Here is a 23,056-nt window from a genome sequence, read left to right on the forward strand (position 1 = left end):
CAAACTGAAAAATATAAGAGACAATTTCAACACATCTGAATCTCCCTTGGGTCACTTTCAGATCCTGGTAAAGTGGAAACAGTCTGATACTACTTAAACACTATCTTGACCAGGCAATGTGTCTTAAGTCAGTAGTTGTGGGTCATGGAAATACCTGTGAAAAATCACTGCAGGGTTTTGAGGTGAAATTCTCTTATCCAATAATTTCTCTTCATCAATTCCAAACATAAGAGACAAAGCTCCCTCCAAAACTGTAGTGATTGAAAAAGGAATATGAGGATGACACATTGCTGCCTTTCAAATATCCTCTGGAGTGATGGATTTCATCTCAACCTTCATAGAACGAGCTTGGATCCCTTTTGGAATCGGCTTCCTACTCAGTAGATAGGTTAACCCGATGAACCCTTCGAGACAGCTCAACAAGATTTGTAAATGCTGAACAAAAAAAGCAGTACAATTTTCTCATGACTTTCAAGCAACAAGAGGATATCTCTACGAATGTGTGGTATTTGGAAAGTACTGTGAACACCATTTCCAATGCCATAGAAATACAAGCAAAAACAAACCATTTGTTTGGATTTTGCTCATATCTTGTTCAGTAGTAGTTGAAGGCCAGATATAGTCCGGTACACTAGGTATTCCCTTTTCTTGAAGGGCTCACAATCTAATATTTGTACCTGAGGAAATATAGGGTTAAGTGACTTGACATTAATAAAACTCATATTTCCACATCAGTTACATAGTAAGTAACATGATGGCAGATAAAGGCAAAATGGCTCATCTAGTTTGCCCATCCACCATCTCCTCATCTCCCTAAGAGTTCCCACGTGCCTGTCCCACACTTTCTTGAATTCAGACACAATCTCTGTCTCCACCACCCTTTCTGTAAAAAAATAAGTATTTCCTTAGATTACTCCTGAGCCTATCATCTCTTAACTTCATCCTATGCCATTTCAATCTGGAGCTTCCTTGCAAATGAAAGAGACTCACCTCATGCACATATATACTATGTAGGTGTATAAGTGTCTCTTAATTCCCCCTATCCCGCCTTTCTTCCAAAGTATACATATCGAGATCTTTAAGTCTGTCCCCATATGCTTCACCCAACTACTCTATGCTTTCGCCCTCACTCGCTTGTATTATTGCAATGCATTATTTAATGGATTAACAGCGAAAAACATTCTACTTCAGCAAGTTCAAAACGCAGCAATCCGGCTACTAAAGAACCTACAAGCCTGCGACCCTGTCTCCCCAGCTCCGACCTCGGCTCACTGGTTACCAAATGCTGCATCTTCAAGGGCCTAGTGCTAGCATATAAATCCTTCTACAACATGGTACCTAGCTACTTCTCACAAACTCTCGCCCTACATTCCTAAGAGACCACTACGCTCCCAAGATGAAATATTCCTACACATACTCAAGATCATGCCCTCTAGCTCCAAACTGCCCAGAAAAGATCTTACTCCCATTTCCTACCAAACCTTTGGAATTATCCACCTCCACACATCAGATCCCTTCAGGGCCTTCTACACTAGAGGTCTGCACGGGAACGGGGATTGCGGGAATCCTGTGGGTCCTGCGGGAATCCCCCCTATCCCACAGGGACCCCCCTTTAGCCAACGGGACTCCCACAGGGATGGAAGGCTTTGGAAGCAGGGTTCGTCCATATAATATAATGGACACGTCAGCCTTAGTAAAAGGGGGGGGGGTCTATAAGTTAATTACCTGAACAGAAAACAAAAAAAGGGTTCCACCAAAGAGATTCCACAAGGAAAACAGCAGCCCAAACACAAAAGAAACTGTGGAATTGATGATCCTGTCAGAAGTAATTGCTGCTTTTTATGGGGACGGGCGGAGATGGAGGTAATTCCTTGTGGGGATGGGTGGGGACGGAGAGGATCCTGACGGGAACGGGTGGGGACGAAGAGGATCCTGGCGGGGACGGGTGGGATTTCTGTCCCCGTGCAATTCTCTATTCTAAACTACAGGAAAGCTATAAAAACCTACCTCTTTACCTAGCTCCAATTACGCTTCCTCACACTGCCTTTCCCCTCCTCCTCCATAACTGCCCCCGAGGAAACCTCTATAGACTGCAGCCAAATCAACTATTACTTGTAGATATAGGCCAACAATGCCCGTACGTGGAACATCATGATAGCCAAACTGTCACATCTGTCATGTCTATACTAAACTAGTTCAATTCCTAAAGAACATACGTGTTAGATTGCATTATTAGACAGATTTCTCATACTGCACATCTTGACTGCAAAGTTGTAACCCCATGCACTGCCAAATGGTAACCCTATATAATGTTACTGTAACCCTATGAATGTCAACTGTACCCTATGTAATTTTATATTGTAACACTGTGAAGGTTAAACTGCTCTCTGGGGAAGATGGGATATAAAACCAAATAAATAAAATGACGAAGACAATTTACCGACTCCATCCAGTTTATATATTTTTGAAGGTGTGGCCTCCAGAATTGTACACAATATTTTATGTTTAAATGTTTTTATTCATTTTCAGCGTGCATAAACAACAACAATCAGAGTAAACAATACAGAATACAGATATGTTTGCACAAAATCCAAAAGTCCCCTCCCAACCCCCCACCTTCCAACAAAAACCCCCAACTGAAAATCCCTGGTGAGAAGAAAATGTAAAATAGAAACAAAACTGCTATTATGAGTTCAAAAGTCTATTCCGAGCCATCGAGGTAAGGGTCATCCAAAAACGCTCCCAAATCACTGTGAATCTGCGCCCCGATCTCGAGTCAATATCAACGAAGTGTCTACGTTCCAAAGCGGCCTGGGTGATCATTAATGATTTCCATTGACTGTAAGTCGGGGCCTCGCAAGCCAGCCACTGCTGCAGGATAGTCTTTTTGCCAAGTAATATAGCTCTAGCCAAAAAGGCGGAAAGGCCTTTAGGCTTTGGAGAAATAACATCATAAAAACCAAAGAGCGCTCTTGGGGTCTGGGACCACCTTCGACCCCAAAGAGTTGAAATATAAGAGCCCATTTGATGCCAGAGTACACAATATTTTAAATGAGGTCTCACCAGAGCCTTATACAGGGGCATCAATACCTCCTTTTTTTTTCCTACTGGCCATACCTATGCACCCTAGCATCCTTCCAGCTTTCGCCATCACCTTTTCAGCCTGTTTGGCCACCTTAAGATCATCACACCCAAGTCCCACTCCTTTTTCATGCATAAAATATCTTCACCCCCGTAAACTGTACCACTCCCTCAGGTTTTTGCAGCCCAAAAACCATGACCTTGCATTTCTTAGCATTATATCTTAGCTGCCAAATTTCAGATCATTCTTCAAGCTTCGCTAGGTCAGTCTGCTTCATGTTTTGCTGCTTATGTTTTGTTTGCAGATCATCACCTCTTGTGTTTTTTGCCAAGTCACTAGTTGATATTCTGAAAGCCATACAGACTCCCCCCCATACATCTGATAAATAGTCACGGTAGATATTCTGAAAGCCATACAGACCCCTCATAAATCAGATAAATAGTCATGGTAGATATTCTGAAAGCCATACAGCCCCCCCCCAATACATCAGATAAATAGTCACGGTAGATATTCTGAAAGCCATACAGACCCCCCCCCATTTATCAGATAAATAGTCACGGTAGATATTCTGAAAGCCATACAGAGCCCATAGTCGCATAGATATTTCTGAAAACTATAGGTCCAGTTGTGTTCTCGTGGTTTAAAACACCAGCCTCCATCCAGCTTGCTCCCCTCTGCCTCAACCTAACCTTAAGGGGAAAAGAGCAGGAGGCAAGAAGAACAGTACTAGGATTTGATCATTTAGAACAGACTTGTCCCAAGTAGAGAGTTGCACGGGGACAGAAATCCCACCCGTCCCCGCCAAAGTCTCACCCGTCCCCACCCGTCCCCGTGAGGAATCCCTCCGTCCCCACCCGTCCCCGTGAGGAATCCCCTCCGTCCCCGCCCGTCCCTGTGAGGAATCCCCTCCGTCCCCGCCCATCCCTATAAACTTCAGAAATAGTTATTTCATTTAATTATGCTACTGAATTAAAGGCTCTGGTAGAAACCCATTTAAAAATAAGCAAAAAGACTTTATTAATTTGGAAATATTAATTGGGAAGAATACATACTTTGTAAACGGGTTTCTACCAGAGCCTCTTTTGTTTATAAATTTTTATCAACACAACTAATATACTACTTTATCCTGAAGCAAAAAGAAAAAAAGAAATAGAATTCTTTTCCTACCTTTGTTGCCTGGTTTCTGCTTTCCTCATGCTCTAATTCAGTTCCTTCCATCCACTGTCTCTCTTCCTTCTGCGTCTTCCATTTGCTCTGTTACTGTGCCTCTCCCTTTCTCCCCCCTTCCAAATTGGTCTGGCACCCATCTTCTTCCCTACGCTCCCCCCATAGTCTGGCATCTCTGTCTTCTTCCCTGCCAGCGTCTTCTCCCCACTCTCTCTTCCCCATTTCCTTTCAGCGTCCTTCTCCCTACCCCCCCATCTTCCCCATGTCCTGTCAGCGTCCTTCTCCCCCCTCTGTCTTCCCCATGTCCTTTCAGTGTCCTTCTCCCCCTCTGTCTTCCCCATGTCCTTTCAGTGTCCTTCTCCCCCCTCTGTCTTCCCCATGTCCTTTCAGCGTCCTTCTCCCTCTCTGTCTTCCCCATGGCCTTTCAGTATCCTTTTCCACCATCCCCCCGTCTTCCCCATGGCCTTTCAGCGTCCTTCTCTCCCCCCCCCATCTTCCCCATGTCCTGTCAGCGTCCTTCTCCCCCTTCTGTCCTCCACAAATGCTTTCAGTGTCCTTCCCCCCCGTTATCCCCAAGGCCTTTCAGCGTCCTTCTCCACCCCTTTGTCTTCCCCAGTGCTTTCAGCGTCCTTCTCCCCCCTCCTTCTCTCTCGCCCCGGGTGCAGCACAGCCGGCCAGGTCCCCTTACTTTTATAGCGCTTCCCCGACCGACCGACCGACAACAGCTCCGGTCCGACAAACCTCCTTGTCCTTAACCGCAAATCTAAATTTCCTTCTTACAGCTGCTGTAAGAAGGTAATTTAGATTCGCGGTTAAAGGCAGGGAGGTTTGTCGGACCAGGGCTGTTGTCGGTCGGTCGGGGAAGCGCCATAAAAGTAAGGGGACCTGGCCGGCTGTGCTGCACCCGGGGCGGGGCGGACCGCCCCCTCCCTTGGTAGCCACTCGACCCGCGAGGCTACTCCTCCTTACCTACCCTGCCTGCAGCACAGAGCCGAACGGAAGTCTTCCTGACGTCGGGAAGACTTCCGTTTGGCTCTGTGATGCAAGCAGAGCAGGTAGGGAGAAAAGCCGCTCGATTTAGTACATCCAGCCCCGCAGGAACCCTCGGAGGCGTCCCCACGGGATCCCCCGTGACCCTAGGGGGCGTCCCCATGGGATTCCCGCGACCCTAGGGGCGTCCCAACGGGATCCCCGTGACCCGAAGGGGGAACCCGCGGAATTCCCATCGTCCCCGTTCCCGTGCAGCTCTCTAGTCCCAAGTTCAGTTCTCGAGGGCTGCAAACAGGCCAGGTTTTCTGGATATACTTAATGAATATGAATGAAAAAGATTTGCATTCTCACCACATACAGTATATGCAGATCTCTCTCATGCATATTCATTTGGGGTAACTTGAAAAGTGCTCTGCTTGCAGCCCTTGAGGACTGAACTTGGATAAGCCTGTTTTAAAAACCTTTACTTTACTGTGAGATATTTTTCCTTACTAAAGACAAAGAGGTCCTTTTGAGGTTTTGCCTAGAGCAGGGGTGTCCAATGTCGGTCCTCGAGGGCCACAATCCAGTCGGGTTTTCAGGATTTCCCCAATGAATATGCATGAGATCTATTAGCATACAATGAAAGCAGTGCATGCAAATAGACCTCATGTATATTCATTGGGGAAATCCTGAAAATCCGACTGGACTGCGGCCCTCAAGGACCGACATTGGACACCCTGGCCTAGAGGTTCCAAGGGGGAACACTTGTTTCGGAATGCAACGGGGTAGCTTGGTAACAGAGGAATTCACAGGTAACCTTAAAAGAATAAAAACTTAAAAGTACAATGAAAGAACAGGTTTGTGCTCTGTGATCTCTCTCCAATTTCTTCATATAAATAGTAACTAAAAGCAAGTAGGCATGGTGAACAGGAAATGTAATCCTTCTAGCTTGATCAGAGTTCACTCAGGTTCATATCCTCCGTGAAGAGCAGGGCATTAACCTCCCACCATTGTACAGTTTTATAGTTGGTCTCAGCCAAAGGAGGTCATAGAAACTAGAGATATGCGGGCCCAAATTTTTTTTGTTTCGCTTCCTGTATCGTTTTATATGATTTTAAGGGTTGTTTGGGTTTTTTTTTTCTATTTTGGGGGCAGTGTCATCCATAGTGCACCTTATTGTCGATAGTGCATTTATTCATAAATGGATGTGAATTACTGAGTACACAGTATTGATGATACAAGATTGGAAAAAAACCATGACATTTCAGATTTTTCCTGTTATGGATTAAGACTAATATGAAATAACATGTTATTTTGGTACTGTTCCCTCTAGTGAGCAGGGATCCCCTCCAACTTCACTACTGCCAATGGGGGGTGGTGCTCCAATATTACGTTTTCAATCACTAGGAACAGGCAGGTACCCTGGAGTCTTACAGAGCTTGTCTGCCCATCACTGCTGAAAATGTGAGCATGAAATAGCACTCACCACTGGCTGGACTAGAGGTGGAAGACTCCTGCTCAGCTTAGGGCAGTGTATTGCAAACTGTGTGCTGTGGCACAAGAGAGATTCCAAGTGTGCCGTGAGACATCGGCGAGGAAGAGAGGCGTCGACTGACTGCCTACAGGACGCGCATCCCATGGCAAGAGCAACATCCGGCAGTCAGCTGGCACCTGCACCTGTACCTCTCTTCACCGGTGCCTCTCCTGCTCCAGCACCCCCCTCTGGCAGCTCAGGGCCCCGTCTGGAGGGCCTTCGCACATCCGCATACATCGATGTGACGATGTCACGCCTGCGTGCCACATCACCATGTCGATGTCCACGCATTTCCGTGTGCCCTCCAGCCGTGGCCCGGAATTTACTGTGCCGCTGAGTGAAAAAGTTTGCAGGACACTGGCTTAGAGGGAACAGGGGCTGTTGGCATTTCCCACGTTGTTTCAAACAACTGTAAATTATCGCTTCAGTCGATTTAAAATAAAAACACTAGAACAACTTACACCTAAAACGTGAAACACAATCGCTCCTTGCTTTCGTTCTTTAATTGTAAATAAATCTTCAGGAAACTCGTTGATTGCTGCAAGAGAGAGGAAGAAAATATGTTAACACAATTATGAGCACCTGTGGTACGGTACAGTCCTGTCAACATGCCACAAGTCGTCCAGCAAAAGATGAGCCCACGCAAGCAAAGTAAAGAAGAAAAAAAAAAAGGGGGGGGGACAGGACAATGGACTTTCCACTAGTCAAACAAAACCTACAGGATGCTGCTACAGTGTTTATTAACGTCCGAGTTGAACAATCACAACCCAACACAGTACTGTGTTTCAGCGCACAAAGCACGCCTGCATCAGGGGTACTAGAAAAGGTTCAAAGAAGAGCGACCAAGATGGCAAAGGGAATGGAACTCCTCTCGTATGAGAAAAGACTAAAACAGTTAGGACTCTTCAGCTTGGAAAAGAGACGGCTGAGGGGAGATAGGATTGAAGTTTACAAAATTCTGAGTGGAGTAGAACGGGTACAAGTGGATCGATTTTTCACTCTGTCAAAAATGACAAAGACTAGGGGACACTCGAAGTTACAGGGAAATACTTTTAAAACCAATAGGCGGAAATTTTTTTCACTCAGAGAATAGTTAAGCTCTGGAACGCGTTGCCAGAGGATGTGGTAAGAGCGGATAGCGTAGCTGGTTTTAAGAAAGGTTTGGACAAGTTCCTGGAGGAAAAGTCCATAGTCTGTTTTTGAGAAAGACATGGGGGAAGCCACTGCTTGTTCTATATTAGTAGCATGGAATATTGCTACAGCTTGGGTTTTGGCCAGGTACTAGTGACCTGGATCGGCCACCATGAGAACGGGCTACTGGGCTTGATGGACCATTAGTCTGACCCAGTAAGGCTATTCTTATGCTCTTACTGTAACTCGAGTTTTGCTGATAAAGAACAGTGCTTTACAAGTATGTAAAATTCAACTCAGACAAAGTCAAAAATCAAGAGTGTGCTGAGACTGGTTTTTAATAAAAAACACTAACAGCATCCTGTTATCTCTGTTTTACTGGTGGAAAGTCCATTTTCCTGTCCCTGAAGTTACAGTTAAACAGTTATAGTTATCACAATAAATGAGGGCAGAGGTTTTCAAGTAGCATTTTAGGGGCCCCACTATGTGTACCCCATTCCTTTGTGGATTTCAGCACCGTTTCTGCTTCCCCCACACTTCCCGTGACATATTGCCTGATGCTGGTTTTTATTCTGTCTCCCTCCTAGCTTCATATTATGTCCCCTAGTTCTAGAGCAGGGGTGTCAAAGTCCCTCCTCGAGGGCCGCAATCCAGTCGGGTTTTCAGCATTTCCCCAATGAATATGCATGAGATCTATCTGCATGCACTGCTTTCATGGCATGCTAATAGATGTTATGCCTATTCATTGGGGAAATCCGGAAAACCCGACTGGATTGCGACCCTCGAGGAGGGACTTTGACACCCCTGCTCTAGAGCTTTTCCTCGTTTGGAAAAAGCTCATTTGTTTCGTTATCCCTTTCAAGCGTTTACATTCAAAATATTTTTATTGATGACAAAACATACAGTACAGTAGTGAAGACCAAGGCATTGCACAATAACAATGCAGAAAGAGCAAACATGGTCCTAATGTGGTCATGAGAATATAGTCACCATCTTTTAAATAAATACAACTGTAACCCCAACTCTTACATATCTCCCTCCCCCAATACCTGAACCGCTCTCAAATAGAGAACTTAACATACCTGGGCCCTGTGCATATACACTTCCCCCTCCGTATTCGCGGAGATAGGAGATCAGCATGGCCGCGAATACAGAAAAACCATGAATAACTTTTCATATGTTATTCGCGGTTTTTCTGTAAAAAGCCCGGAGGAAAAAAAAAAAAAAAAAAAAAAGGACAAAACCACGAATAATCTTACCTGTTCCTGTGAAGAAAGTGCTGCGATTTTCTCTGTACAGCACTGAGAGGATTGATTTTCTCTGTGCATCACTGGGAGCAGCAACTTCCTTTGATGTAAATTTGGGGGTGGAGCCTGCGCACAAAAAACCGAAACCGCAGACAACGAAACAGCGAATACGGAGGGGGAAGTGTACTACCTCCCCCTTCCCCCAAGTAAAGAAAACCCCCTACCGATTCCAACCATACCAAAATAATATAATTAAAGAACTTAAAACACAACATATAATATCCATTCAGACCTCCAGGATAACCCAAACTTCCCCTGCCCTTCCTTGGGAACATGTATTTTGTAGGATAAAACTTGTTGATGAACCAAAAAATACCAATGAACAACAACAGAAGAGCCCTTTACCTTTACCCTCCAATAATCCCCATACAAAAGTAGACTTGTACTTCCCTAAAATGGAGGCAGTGAACAAAGTCTCAAACCAAAATCAAGGAACCAAAAGTAAACCAGAACAACACCCCCCCCCCCGATCCCCTCATCCCACCCACACACCACCTACCCCGAGTCCAGAGGTACAATCGAAGCAGCCAGCACATGACAATCCAAGGGAGCAACTCCCGCCACCATCCACCAGCTTCAGGGGATGTAAGCAAAAGGTGAAAAGATAAGAGAACTCCCATACGAGAAGCAAGACATCCAAGTTCGGAAAATTAGCCAGGCCTCCCCTAAGGGGATGTATCCTCTAGTGCAGGGGTTGGCAATTCCGGTCCTTGAGAGGCGGAGCCAGGTCAGGTTTTCAGGATATCCACAATGAATATGTATGAGATGGATCTGCATGCACTGCCTCCTTGAGATGCAAATCTATCTCACCCATATTTATTGTGGATATCCTGAAAACCTGACCTGGCTCCGGCTCTCGAGGACCAGAAAGCACAGTTACTTACCGTAACAGGTGTTATCCAGGGACAGCAGGCAGATATTCTTAACGCATGGGTGACGTCACCGACGGAGCCCCGGTACGGACACTTTTAACTAGAAAGTTCTAGTTGGCCGCACCGCGCATGCGCGAGTGCCTTCCCGCCCGACGGAGGAGTGTGTGGTCCCCAGTTAAGATAAGCCAGCTAAGAAGCCAATCCGGGGAGGTGGGTGGGACGTAAGAATATCTGCCTGCTGTCCCTGGATAACACCTGTTACGGTAAGTAACTGTGCTTTATCCCAGGACAAGCAGGCAGCATATTCTTAACGCATGGGAGACCTCTAAGCGAACAGAGAGGGAAGGAGGGATGGTTGGCCATTAAGAAAATAAATTATGTAACACAGATTGGCCGAAGTGTCCATCCCGTCTGGAGAAGGTATCCAGACAGTAGTGAGTAGTGAACGTGTGAACTGAGGACCAAGTGGCAGCCTTGCAGATTTCCTCGATGGGTGTGGAACGGAGGAAAGCCACAGAAGCAGCCATAGCTCTGACCCTGTGGGCCGTGACAGCACTTTCCAGTGAGAGACCGGCCCGAGCATAACAGAACGCAATGCAGGCAGCAAGCCAGTTGGAAAGCGTCCGTTTAGAGACAGGACGACCTAGACGGTTAGGGTCGAAGGACAGAAAGAGCTGAGGGGATGAGCGGTGAGCCCTGGTACGGTCAAGGTAGTAAGCAAGGGCACGCTTACAGTCCAGCGTGTGCAACGCCTTTTCCCCAGGATGAGAATGGGGCTTAGGGAAAAAGACAGGCAACACAATGGACTGGTTGAGGTGGAAGTCCGAGACCACCTTGGGAAGGAATTTAGGATGGGTACGCAGAACCACCTTGTCATGGTGAAAAACAGTGAAAGGTGGGTCGTCAACCAGTGCATGCAGCTCACTAACCCTCCTGGCAGAGGTGATGGCAATGAGGAAAAGCACCTTCCACGTAAGAAATTTGAGCGAATTTGTGGCAAGAGGCTCAAAAGGAGGTTTCATGAGGGCTGATAAAACCACATTCAGGTCCCAGACGACTGGAGGAGGCTTCAGAGGTGGTTTGACATTGAAGAGGCCTCTCATGAACCGGGAAACCAGGGGATGAGCCGTGAGAGGTTTTCCGAGGATAGGCTCATGAAACGCAGTGATGGCACTGAGGTGGACTCTGACTGAGGTAGACTTGAGGCCAGCGTCGGACAGAGAGAGCAAATAGTCCAGTACAGTTTCCACCGCCAATGAGGTAGGATCGTGATGATGTAGTAGACACCAAGAGGAGAACCGGGTCCACTTCTGATTGTAACATTGGAGGGTGGCCGGTTTCCTGGAGGCATCCAAAACACGACGGACAGGCTGAGACAGATTCTCTGGAGAGGTCAGCCCAAGAGAAACCAAGCTGTCAGGTGGAGCGAGGACAGATTGGGATGCAGTAGAGACTGATGCTGCTGTGTAAGTAGAGTAGGAAACACAGGAAGAGGAATGGGTTCTCTGGAGCTTAGCTGGAGCAGGAAGGAGAACCAGTGTTGGCGAGGCCACCGAGGGGCGATGAGAATCATGGTGGCTCTGTCCCTGCGGAGTTTGAATAACGTCCGCAACATCAGAGGCAGTGGAGGAAAGGCATAGAGGAACCGATCCGTCCAGTTGAGCAGGAATGCATCCAGGCCAGACGATGAGGAGAGAAGAGTCTGGAACAGAAAAGGGGCAGCTGATGGTTGTGAGGAGCTGCAAAGAGGTCCACCTGAGGAGTGCCCCACCGAGCAAAGATGGAGCGGAGTGTGGGAGGATCCAGAGTCCACTCGTGAGGTTGAAGGATGCGGCTGAGATTGTCGGCCAGGGAGTTCTGTTCGCCCTGGATATAGACAGCCTTGAGGAAGAGACTGTGGGTCGTGGCCCAGGTCCAGATGCGGATGGCTTCCTGAGAGAGGAGGGGAGATCCGGTGCCGCCTTGCTTGTTTATGTAGTACATGGCGACTTGGTTGTCTGTGCACAGGAGAAGAACCTGAGGGTAGAGAAGGTGCTGGAAGGCCTTGAGAGCATAGAACATGGCCCGGAGTTCAAGGAAATTGATGTGATGTTGACGCTCCCGAGGGGTCCAGTCCCTGGGTGCGAAGATCTCCCAGGTGAGCTCCCCATGCATAGGGGGAGGCATCTGTGGTTATGATCATAGAGTGAGGGGGTAGATGAAAGAGTAGACCCCTGGAAAGATTGGAGGAGTTCAACCACCATTGAAGAGATTGCTGAAGAGACGATGTCACAGAGATGGGATGAGAAAGAGGATCCGTGGTCTGTGACCATTGGTTGGCTAGAGTCCATTGAGGTGTCCTGAGGTGGAGTCGTGCCAGAGGAAGCACATGGACCGTCGAGGCCATGTGGCCCAGGAGGACCATCATCTGCCGAGCTGGAACGGAGTGATGAAGGAGCACCTGACGGCAGAGGTGGAGCAGAGTTTGTTGGCGGTCGGAGGGGAGAAACGCCCTCATCAGAGTGGTGTCGAGAACGGCTCCAATGAACTGAAGTCGCTGTGTGGGAAGCAGATGCGACTTGGGGTAGTTGATCTCGAACCCCAGGAGATGGAGGAAGGAGATGGTGTGCTGAGTGGCTTGTAGCACGTGGAGACGTAGGTGCTTTCACCAACCAATCGTCCAAGTAGGGGAACACCTGGAGGTTGCGAGACCTGAGAAAGGCCGCCACCACAATAAGGCACTTGGTGAACACCCTGGGCGATGATGCAAGGCCAAAGGGTAGCACTTTGTACTGATAGTGGCGGTGCTGTATCTGAAATCGGAGGTAGCGACGTGAAGTCAGATGAATTGGAATGTGAGTGTAGGCCTCTTTGAGGTCTAGGGAACATAGCCAGTCGTGTTGAGAGAGAAGAGGGTAAAGCGTGGCAAGGGAGAGCATTCTGAACTTTTCCTTGACCAGACACTTGTTGAGGTCCCGGAGATCGAGGATGGGACGGAGGTCTCCTGTTTTCTTGGGAACCAGGAAGTAGCGGGAGTAGAATCCCTGACCCCTTTGGTCTGAGGGTACCTCTTCGATGGCGTTGAGAAGAAGGAGGGAGTGGACCTCCCTCAGGAGGAGGGAGGATTGGGAGGAGTGGAAAGCAGACTCTATGGGAGGACTGTCTGGTGGAAGAGTCTGGAAGTTGAGAGAGTAGCCGTGGCGAATGATGTTGAGGATCCACTGGTCTGATGTGATGCCCTCCCAACGGCTGAGGAAAAGTTGGAGGCGTCCTCCGATAGGCTGAGGAAGAGGCAATGATGGTGGGAGACTGGCTATGCCCTGGAGAAAGGAGTCAAAAGGGTTGAGATGGTTTTGACGGAGGAAGAGGCTTGGCAGGTTGGTGAGACTGGGAGCGAGCCTGTGTTTGATGCTGGTGACGAGGTCGGCGAGGCTGCTGTTGCGGCGGGTTGAGAGGTCTGGCAGAGAACCTGCGCTGGTAGGAAGACTGCTGTCTGTAGGGGCGAGCAGGTGGGGGTCTTCTTTTTAGGTTTCACCAGAGTATCCCACCTGGTCTCGTGTGCTGAGAGTTTCTGGGTTGTTGAGTCTAGGGACTCCCCGAAGAGTTCATCACCAAGACATGGTGCTTTAGCCAGGCGGTCTTGATGGTTGATGTTGAGGTCAGAAACCCTCAGCCAGGCCAGACGCCGCATGGCAACAGCCATGGCAGATGCTCGAGAAGTCAGCTCAAACGAGTCATAAATGGAGCGTACCATGAATTTCCGGAGTTGGAGCAGACTGGAAATTTGCTGTTGGAAGAGGGGGACCTTACGTTCAGGGATGTATTTTTGTAAGGCGGAGAGTTGTTGCATCAGATGCTTCATGTAGAAGGAGAAGTGAAAGGTGTAATTATTTGCCCGGTTGGCCAGCATCGCATTCTGGAAAAGGCGCTTGCCAAACTTATTCACAGTCTTCCCTTCTCTGCCAGGAGTGGTGGAGGCATAGACACTGGAGCCCTGAGTTTTCTTCAAGGTGGACTCTACCAGGAGAGATTCATGGGGCAATTGAGGCTTGTCAAACCCTGGGATTGGAATGACCCGGTACAAGCTATCCAGTTTGCGAGGGGCCCCGGGGACAGTGAGGGGGTTCTCCCAATTTTTGTAAAAAGTTTCCCGTAAGATGTCGTGGACGGGTAACTTAAGGAATTCCTTGGGAGGTTGCTCAAAGTCTAGGGCATCGAGAAAAGCCTGGGACTTTTTAGAGTCGGACTCTAAGGGAATGGAAAGAGCTGCCGACATCTCTCTGAGGAATTTGGTGAAAGAGGACTGTTCGGGTTTCGAACCGGTATCAGCCACCGAGGGTTCCTCGTCTGTCGATATAGCGTCTTCCTCGGTACCGGGTGGGTATTCTTCCCATAAGTCCGGGTCCTGATGTCAGGGTGCGCACGGCGGGACGTCGGTGTGGAGGGCTCGGTATGGCGGGTCTTGGAGAGAGACTTGCCGGAGCGTACCGAGGCGGTACCGGGAGAGAAAGACCGGCGCCGGTCCGGGTGCCGGGAAGGGTCGGTATCAGAGCGGGCTTGCACTGTAGAATGGGAACGGTGTGGTTCAGCCGAGAGTACTGGCATGGAAGTGTTAATCGGTACCGAGGGGGTCGACACCGATGGGACCGTGCGAGGCTCGGACCGGTCCTTCTCCGGAAGGTGCGGGGCCAACATTGTGGGCAACAGGTGCTGGAGTTGTTGCTGTAGCTGCTGTTGCAATTGGGTTTGGAAAATGGCCGCGATGCGGTCTTCCAGGGGAGGCACCAGTACCGCTTTTTTCTTCTTCGGTACCATAGGTGCTGCTCCACGCTCCGGCGATGAGGAGGCCGATGACGAGGCACTCACCGATATCGGAGCAGAGCGTTTGTGGGGTCGGCGCGATGCCGGGAGGACCGGAGTCGCAGCCGTGGCAGGAGGGCGTTCAAGGGAAGTGGAAGGCTTCTTAGCCGGCTTACCTGGGGCCAGCGACCCCGAAGAAGGATACGGCGTCGAAGTAGTCGGTGCCGACTTTTGAGGTGCTGTCGACGTCGCGGCAGGTTCCATGGCAGATCCGGTACCGAAAATAATATTTTGCTGGATCTGCCTATTTTTCAATGTGCGCTTTTTAAGAGTGGCACAGCGGGTGCAGGTGTCAGCCCGATGATCCGGACCCAAGCACTGCAGGCACCAATTGTGCGGGTCGGTGAGGGAGATCGGGCGTGCACACTGCTGGCACTTCTTAAAGCCCGGCTGAGGGGGCATGAAGGGAAACACTGCCTCCGCAAAATCGAAGACGGAGGCCTGTATGGTGGCAACAGGCCCCGCCGGGGCCGGCCTGAAAAATAAAGAAAAATCGACAATTTTTTTTTTTTTTGAAAATAAAACGGGAATTAACCCGAAGGGAAAAAGAGAAAAAGAACAAAATTTTACGCGAGCGGGAAGGCAGGAACTGACTTTTCAACGGCCGTTGAAAACACATGCGTCTTCTTCGCTCCGCGGAAACGAAGAAACTGGGGACCACGCACTCCTCCGTCGGGCGGGAAGGCACTCGCACATGCGCGGCCAACTAGAACTTTCTAGTTAAAAGTGTCCGTACCGGGGCTCCGTCGGTGACGTCACCCATGCGTTAAGAATATGCTGCCTGCTTGTCCTGGGATAATTGCCTATCCCTGCCCTAGTGTATTCAAAATGTGGCTATACCAGGGATCTCAAAGTCCCTCCTTGAGGGCCGAAATCAGTCGGGTTTTCAGGATTTCCCCAAAGAATATGCATGAGATCTATGTGCATGCACTGCTTTCAATGCCTATTCATTGGGGAAATCCTGAAAACCCGACTGGATTGCGGCCCTCAAGGAGGGACTTTGAGATCCCTGGGCTACACGCTCTCTGAGGCAGCCTTTCAAGTATTTAAAGGACTGTATTTTATCCCCTCTGTCCATCCTCTCCTCTAGGTAGGGTAACCAGACGTCCGGGGAAACCCAGACATATCCTCTTTTTAGAGGACTGCCTGGGCATCCGGAGGGATTTCCAAAATCCGGCAGTTTGTCCAGGTTTTGGACGTCCTGAGCTCGAAGGCTGCATCTGGAAGCTTTTGTGCATGTGCGGCCGTCACTGTGATGACATCATACACATGTGTATATGCGTGTGACGTCATTGCGCAGACATCCACACATGCATGAAGGCTTCCAAAGGCGGCCTTCGAGCTTGGGGAGGTTCGTGTGGGTGGCGGAACTGGGAGACAACAGGGTGAAGCCAGGCATCCTATTTTTTTCAAAGAGGAAATCTGGCAACCCTACCTCTAAGGGTGCACATATTTAGGGCCTTCTCATGCGTCTTCTCATGGACACCTCTTTTTTTTTTATTATTATTATTTTTATTGTAATGGAGACTGCTTAATATTTTGGGAACTTTTACATCTTTAATGAGATACGACTTCTAAAACTTAACACAGTACTTTAATCCCTTCAGGGCGTTCACCCTGTTGCAGATCTTTATCATCCACAAAAAAGGCAAATTTTCCCTTCTACTTCAGAGATATTATTCAAGAAGATGCCGATCAGAAAAAGCTCCAGACCTGAGAACCAGAGGAGCTGGGTTTGATTTCCACTGCAGCTCCATGTGACTCTGAGCAAGTCACTTAACCTTCCACTGCCACAGGTACAAAACAAATAGTGTATATACTTGAATATAAGTTAACATACATATAAACCAAGGCAACATTTCCCCCTCCCCAAAAAAAGAAGGAAAAAAGGTTGACTTGAACATAAATTGGGGGGTTAATATTCAAGTGCCATGCCCTATCTGGCTCTGCATCCAGACCCACCTCCCTTCCTGCAAGGCTTTGTACCCTGTTCCCTCTCCCTGCTCTGCCAGGTTCTGTCCCCTGTCATCCCCCCCCCCGGTCCCCTCTCCCTCCTGATGCCTTGCAGGCCTCCACCAGCCCTGCCATAAGACCTGGTGGTCCAATGGAGGGCTGGGACTGGAGGTATCCCTACCTCCTGTCCCAGCCGACTGTTAAAAATTTTTACCTCCCTCATGCCTCCCTTTAAAATCCCCAGTGGTCCAGCGGTGAACCAGAGTAAGAGCAGTCTTCCCGCACTTCTGCCCCATGTAGAGCCACTAATGATTGGCAGATAAAGGCCATATAGCCCATTCACTGTCTCCTCCTCTCCCTAAGACAGCCCAAGTGCCTGTCCCATGCTTTCTTGAATTCAGACACAGTCTTCGTCTCCACCATCTCTATTGGGAGCCTATTCTACGCATCTACCACCCTTTCTACAAAAATATATTTTCTTAGGCTCAGGAGTTTTTTATCACCTTCTTAACTTCATCCTATTGCCCTCACATTCAAGCGCTTCTTTTCAAATAACTCACCACATGCACATTTATGCCATGTAGTTATTTAAACGTCTTCATCATATCTCCCCTCTCCCGCATTTCCTCCAGAGTATACATCTTGAGATCTTTTAAGTCTGTCCTAATACGCCTTATGATGAAGACCATGCACCATTTTAGTAGCCTTCTTCTGGACCGACTCCATCCTTTTTATATCCTTTTGAAATTGCGGTCTCCAGAAGTGTACACAATATTCTAAATAAGGTCTCGTCAAAGTCTTATACAGGAGCATCAACACCTCCTTTTTCCTACCGGTCATATTTCTCCCTATGCACCCCAGCATCCTTCTAGCTTTTGATTTCACCAGCAGGGGGAGAGAGCAGAGAGAGAAGCATGAGCTATAGACCTGTGAGCAGAACTGGAGGGGCCACCAGTAGAATCTATGGCTGAGGGAATGATCTGGGGGTGGGAAGGAAGGAGATCATCAGTCCTTTATGGAAGGGAAGGAGACTGGGATTTGATATACTGCCTTTCTGTGGCAAATCAGTTTACATATTATAAACAGGTGCTATTTGTAACTGAGGCAGCGGAGGGTTAAGTGATTTGCCCAGAGTCACAAGGAACTGCTGCAGTAAGTAAATAAATAAAAAATACCTGTACTTGTGCAATTAATCACGGTTAATTGCCATTGACCCTCAAGCCTTGCATTGAAGAATGCTGGTGTAGAAGGACTGAGATTGAGATAGACACTAAAGAATGACATGGGATGGTTTCCCATGGTTATCAACAGGGACGGGAACGGTGATGTATTCTGTAACCGTGCCATTCTCTACCTTCTACTCCATAGCTTATGTTTTGTTTTATTTTTACAGTAGAAATCAAAACCATCTGATCGATGAGGCTCGCTACAGAATACTCGCACTGTACATGAAATAGATAATTCGAGTGAAGCCCTGAGGTCAACTGAAGAATAGAAGACTATGAGAAATCTTCAAGATGAGATTGAATGATGAAGTTATTTATTGAAGCATGTTAGAAATTGAAAAAAAAACCCTGAACACTACGGTTTTGATTTCTACTTTAAAGAGTGTTGCGTTTTTGGAGAACTAAGTTATCAGCTTCACTCAAAATTATTTCTATCATAGGCTAGTATTTGGCGATTGTTTTATTTTTACACAGTATTCCGAAGATACATAATAATAATAACTTTATTCTTATATACCGACAGCAATCTTGCGACTTCTAGGCGGTTTACAAAACGAGAGACAGTAAATACAATAAAGAGAAACTGTACATACAACGAATTAAAGAGTATAGCAGTGTGCATCTGATAACATTAATAATGTTTACGACAGTATGTGTGCTGCAGGCCAAGAAGTGCCAAGCTGCTTACACAGAAGTAGAAATATTCCGTAAATTGAATAGAGTGTTCATGGTTAGTGATTAGGGGTTGAGGTTAACAGTTTATAAGTACAGGTATGTGATGATGTTACGAGGGGGGTTGATGTTCCGGTTCATTACCTAGGTATTTCAAGAATAGGTAAGTTTTTAGGTGTTTCCTGAATTCTTCATAGTTGTTTGTGTGTGCAATTAGTTTTTCTAGGTCTTTACCCCATATGGCTGCTTGATACGATAGCCGTTGTTGATGGTGTCTCTTATATTTGCACCCTCTAGCCGGTGGGGAGACAAATTTCTTGTGTGTTTTTCTTTCATGTCTGTTGGTTGGGAATGAGAAGAGGTCTGTAATGTATTTTGGGGCTAGACCGTTTAATACTTTGAAGCAGAGACATCCTAGCTTGAACTTTGTGCGTGCCTCCATCGGCAGCCAGTGTAGGAGTCGGTAGGAAGGGGTTATGTGATCGGACTTCTTCAGCCCGAAAATCATCCTGACTGCTGCATTTTGTATTAGTTGTAGTCTTTGCATTTGCTTCTGGGGGATTGTCAGATGGGTGATGTTGCAGTAGTCCAAGTGGTTTAATATTAGGGATTGTACTAGAATTCTGAAAGCTGAAGTGTGGAAGTACGCCTTAATGGACCTAAGTTTCCAGAGAGTGAAAAACCCTCTTTTGATTAGGGAGTCTATGTGGTCTTTCATGGTTAGTCCTTGGTCTAGTGTTACTCCTAGAATCTTCATCTTTGGTTGAATGGGGTAGTTTAGATTGTTAATGTGTAATGATATTGTCGTATTATGTGCGTGAGGCGAGGCTACATTATCACTTAAAATTCTTAATAACCAGTATTTTCAAATTAAGTTAATCTTTTATACAGATCCCCTCCATCCTCTTCTTTCTGGACATAAATGAAGGTCACCAGTTTTGGGGTTTTTAGTCCTTCCCACTGGCTAAACCTGGCATGGGTCCTTTGATGGACGACATCTCTTCAAAGCCTAAGATGCAACTGCTTTGTCTCCATAAAAATTCTCTGGACAGGAGTGTTGCTCCCAAACACATTTTTTTTACTGCAAAGCTTTCTAAACTGTAGATTACAACTCCAATTAGGTTTACAAAAGCTACATTTAGGGGAGAGACTGAAGGTATATTAAGCCCAGTATCCTGTTTCCAACAGTGGCTAATCCAGATCACAAGTACATGGCAAGACCCCAAAGAGCAAAATAGATTTTATGCTGCTCATCCTAGGAAGATTCACAAGATTGATTTGTAGCCAATGTCTCTTTTTGTACAAATTTAACTTAAACATAGTCATGGTTAAAGATGAAAAATAGAGAAAACCTGGTACAAAGTGATATTCTGAATATTGTCCGGGGCATCAGCAATAAAGGGGGTGCAAACACTGCTTCCCAGGCACACTTCAATTGTGGACCATGCTTCCCTTGTTAAAGAACGGCAGCAAGAAAAGAAAGAAGGAATACAAGAAAATAATAAAGCTACAGCATTATTGGAGACCTCAATAACAGAACAAGCTAAGTCCACAACTCTTGGTTCACAGTCATAAGCGCGCGGGACAAAGCCGCGCCGACATTAGAGAGCAGACAATTGAGCGCAAGACTCAAGCATGCTGCTGTAAAAGTTTATTTTAAAGAGCTCCGATGGGGTGTGTGAGGGGGGAATCCCCCCACTTTACTTAACAGTGTTCGCGCTGCCGTTGGGGGTGGTTTTGGGGGGTTGTAACCCCAATACACTTCACCTAGGGACCAGGGTCAGTAAATTTGAATTTTCTACTCTAATCAGAACCCCATATGGAAACAGATACCCACTCTGCAACACTAAAAGGCCTTAATCAAACACAACAAACATTTACACAACATAAGACAGCAGGAAAAAAAACAAAAAGAGAAAAGAAGTGGAGAAAAAGCCTCAGTTCTGCTTTATCTGGCAAAAAACTCCACTTCTTCAAAATAAGCACTCCTGCATGAAAGCAAAAAATATAGAAAAAAGCACTGTGATAGCCTGAAGAGTGATATCAAACAGCACGCCAAGGCACACAGCCCCAAATCGTGATCTTGTAGGCAAATGAGCACCGCAGCAGTACGGTCCAGGATATAGCATAGGAGGCAGACAAAAAAGAAACAACTTAGCTGCTACTGGCATCCAGGAACTCCTTAACCCAAAACTTCACCTCCTGGGCTTTGCAGCCAATAAACTCAACGGGGAACCCTCCGTTTCGCTTTGTCTCGCTGCGTCAGGGGTATCGGTTCCACTGCTTCGCATGCATACTTTCCAGACCCACCATGCTACTTAGGATCTCATTCCACTTCACAAATCACTACTGGCGTAGAGAGACGCCGCAGTAACACGCTGAAAATCTCTCACAGGCTTCTCCCCCTGTCGCCATTCACCAATCAGAATCTCTCAAGAACCAAAGAAGGCCGCCCATTCAATCCAGGCATTTAACCCATCAGGTTGAATAGATTGCAACATATAAATCCATCTTTGTTCCTTCTGCTGGAGTAAACGTCTCCAATCTCCCCGACGGACAGGATAGGCAATATGTTCAATCAACATGCACCGCAATTTCCCAAACTCATGGTGAGCCTCCAGACAGTGCACCACCAAAGGCTCCTCCAGACACCGGGTATTCAGACAAGATCTGTGCTCAATCAGTATGGTCTTGAACTGACGGTATATATGTCCCACATACATTTTCAAACAGGGGCACATAATGATGTATATCACCCCTTCAGTTAAACATGAAGTGGAACTCCATAACTTGTATACTTTACCCGTCTTAGGATGCACAAACTCATCCGACTCAATCATTAAGGAACACACAGAACAGTGACCACAGCTCCGGTGGCCAGGTAATGCCACTAGGTCTGAATCAGATGAAACTGGTCTCAGTACATTAGGGCTAAGAATATCGCTAAGATTCCGATTACGCCCATAAGAAAATAGAAATCTTGAGATGTTGTAAACTCTGATGTATCCGTAGAATATTCAGGTGCCGACGGATAACCCGCTGCGAACTTCTAGACATTTGATTAAACGCGGATACAAATGGAACCATGTCTTGTGAAGCCCGCACATGGCGATATTCAAGTAAAGCCTCTCTATGGTTATATACGGCCCTTTTCCTGGCCCTTACTACAACTACAGGGGCAGGGTAGCTCCTGTGTACAAATTTCTCCTGTAATATAGCAGATTGGTGTCGAAATTTTGAATTGGTACTGCAGATGCGTCTATAACGCAAAAACTGGGCAAATGGGATGCTGGTCTTCATAGCATTACGATCAGTTTCCTTGACATGTACAGTAGTATGCACTGAACCATCCACTATCTCCACAGTAACATCTAAAAAGGCAATCCTGGTCTGATGAAAATTCATCTCAAATCTCAATGAAGGGTGGCACGCATTAATATAGTCTCTAAATGACAAAAGCTCATCCAAAGACCCACGCCATAGACAAACAATATCATCTATAAAACGGGTCCACCCCAACATCGCCCGAAAGAATTCAGAGGGGTAAATAAACCGTTCTTCAAAATAGCCCATAAACAAATTGGCTATTGTGGGAGCAAAAGTGGCGCCCATAGCCACCCCCGAGAGTTGCATATAAAACTGATCCTCAAACAAAAAATAGTTCTTCATAGCTAAAGCCGTCAGTCCAAGCAAAAAATCTGGGGGAACCAACCAAGGACGAGGCAGTTGACTCAAAAAATATTGTAAAACCTCCAAAGCCTCGTCCTGGGGGAGAGAGGTGTATAAAGAGGCAACATCGAACGTCACTAGAAACATGACCTCAGACAGTCCAGGCTCCCAGCTACACAACAGATTCAAAAAGTGTGTAGTGTCTTTCAATAAAGATTTCACAATAGAAAGACAAGGTTGAAGATGAACATCCACATATTGACACACTAGTTCTAATAGAGAATCTCTCCCTGACACTATTGGTCTACCCTGGGGAGTGTGCACATTCTTATGTATTTTCGGGAGTAAGTAAAAGGCAGGAACTTTTAAAGTATTTAAAAAGTCAAAAAACTATACTCAGCCATTGTAAGAAAACCTGCCTTCCTACCCATATTCACCATCCCCACTAGAGTGTCAAAAACTTCATCCGAAGGATCCCTATCTAAGAAGAGATAGTTGCTAGCCTGTTGGAGTTGCTTGTTGGCTTCTATCAAATATTGCTCCCGTCCCCAAACCACTATAGCACCCCCCTTATCTGCTCGACGTATAACAACCAAGGTCTCAGTTTTCAGCCTCACCAGTGCTTCACGTTC

General features: G+C 46.9%; 1 protein-coding gene across 2 annotated transcripts in view; it reads right to left on the reverse strand.

Moving 5' to 3' along the window:
- Positions 1–23,056, reverse strand: part of SLC24A4 (solute carrier family 24 member 4) — a 196,530-nt gene that overhangs the window by 98,714 nt on the left and 74,760 nt on the right. For both annotated transcript variants that reach the window (XM_033950870.1, XM_033950871.1), the window contains exon 3: positions 7,217–7,293. In XM_033950870.1, coding sequence (XP_033806761.1) covers positions 7,217–7,293 — 77 coding nt within the window. The remainder of the gene's footprint in view (positions 1–7,216; positions 7,294–23,056) is intronic.

Source organism: Geotrypetes seraphini, chromosome 7, assembly GCF_902459505.1.
Source record: "Geotrypetes seraphini chromosome 7, aGeoSer1.1, whole genome shotgun sequence".
Lineage (NCBI taxonomy): Eukaryota > Metazoa > Chordata > Amphibia > Gymnophiona > Dermophiidae > Geotrypetes > Geotrypetes seraphini.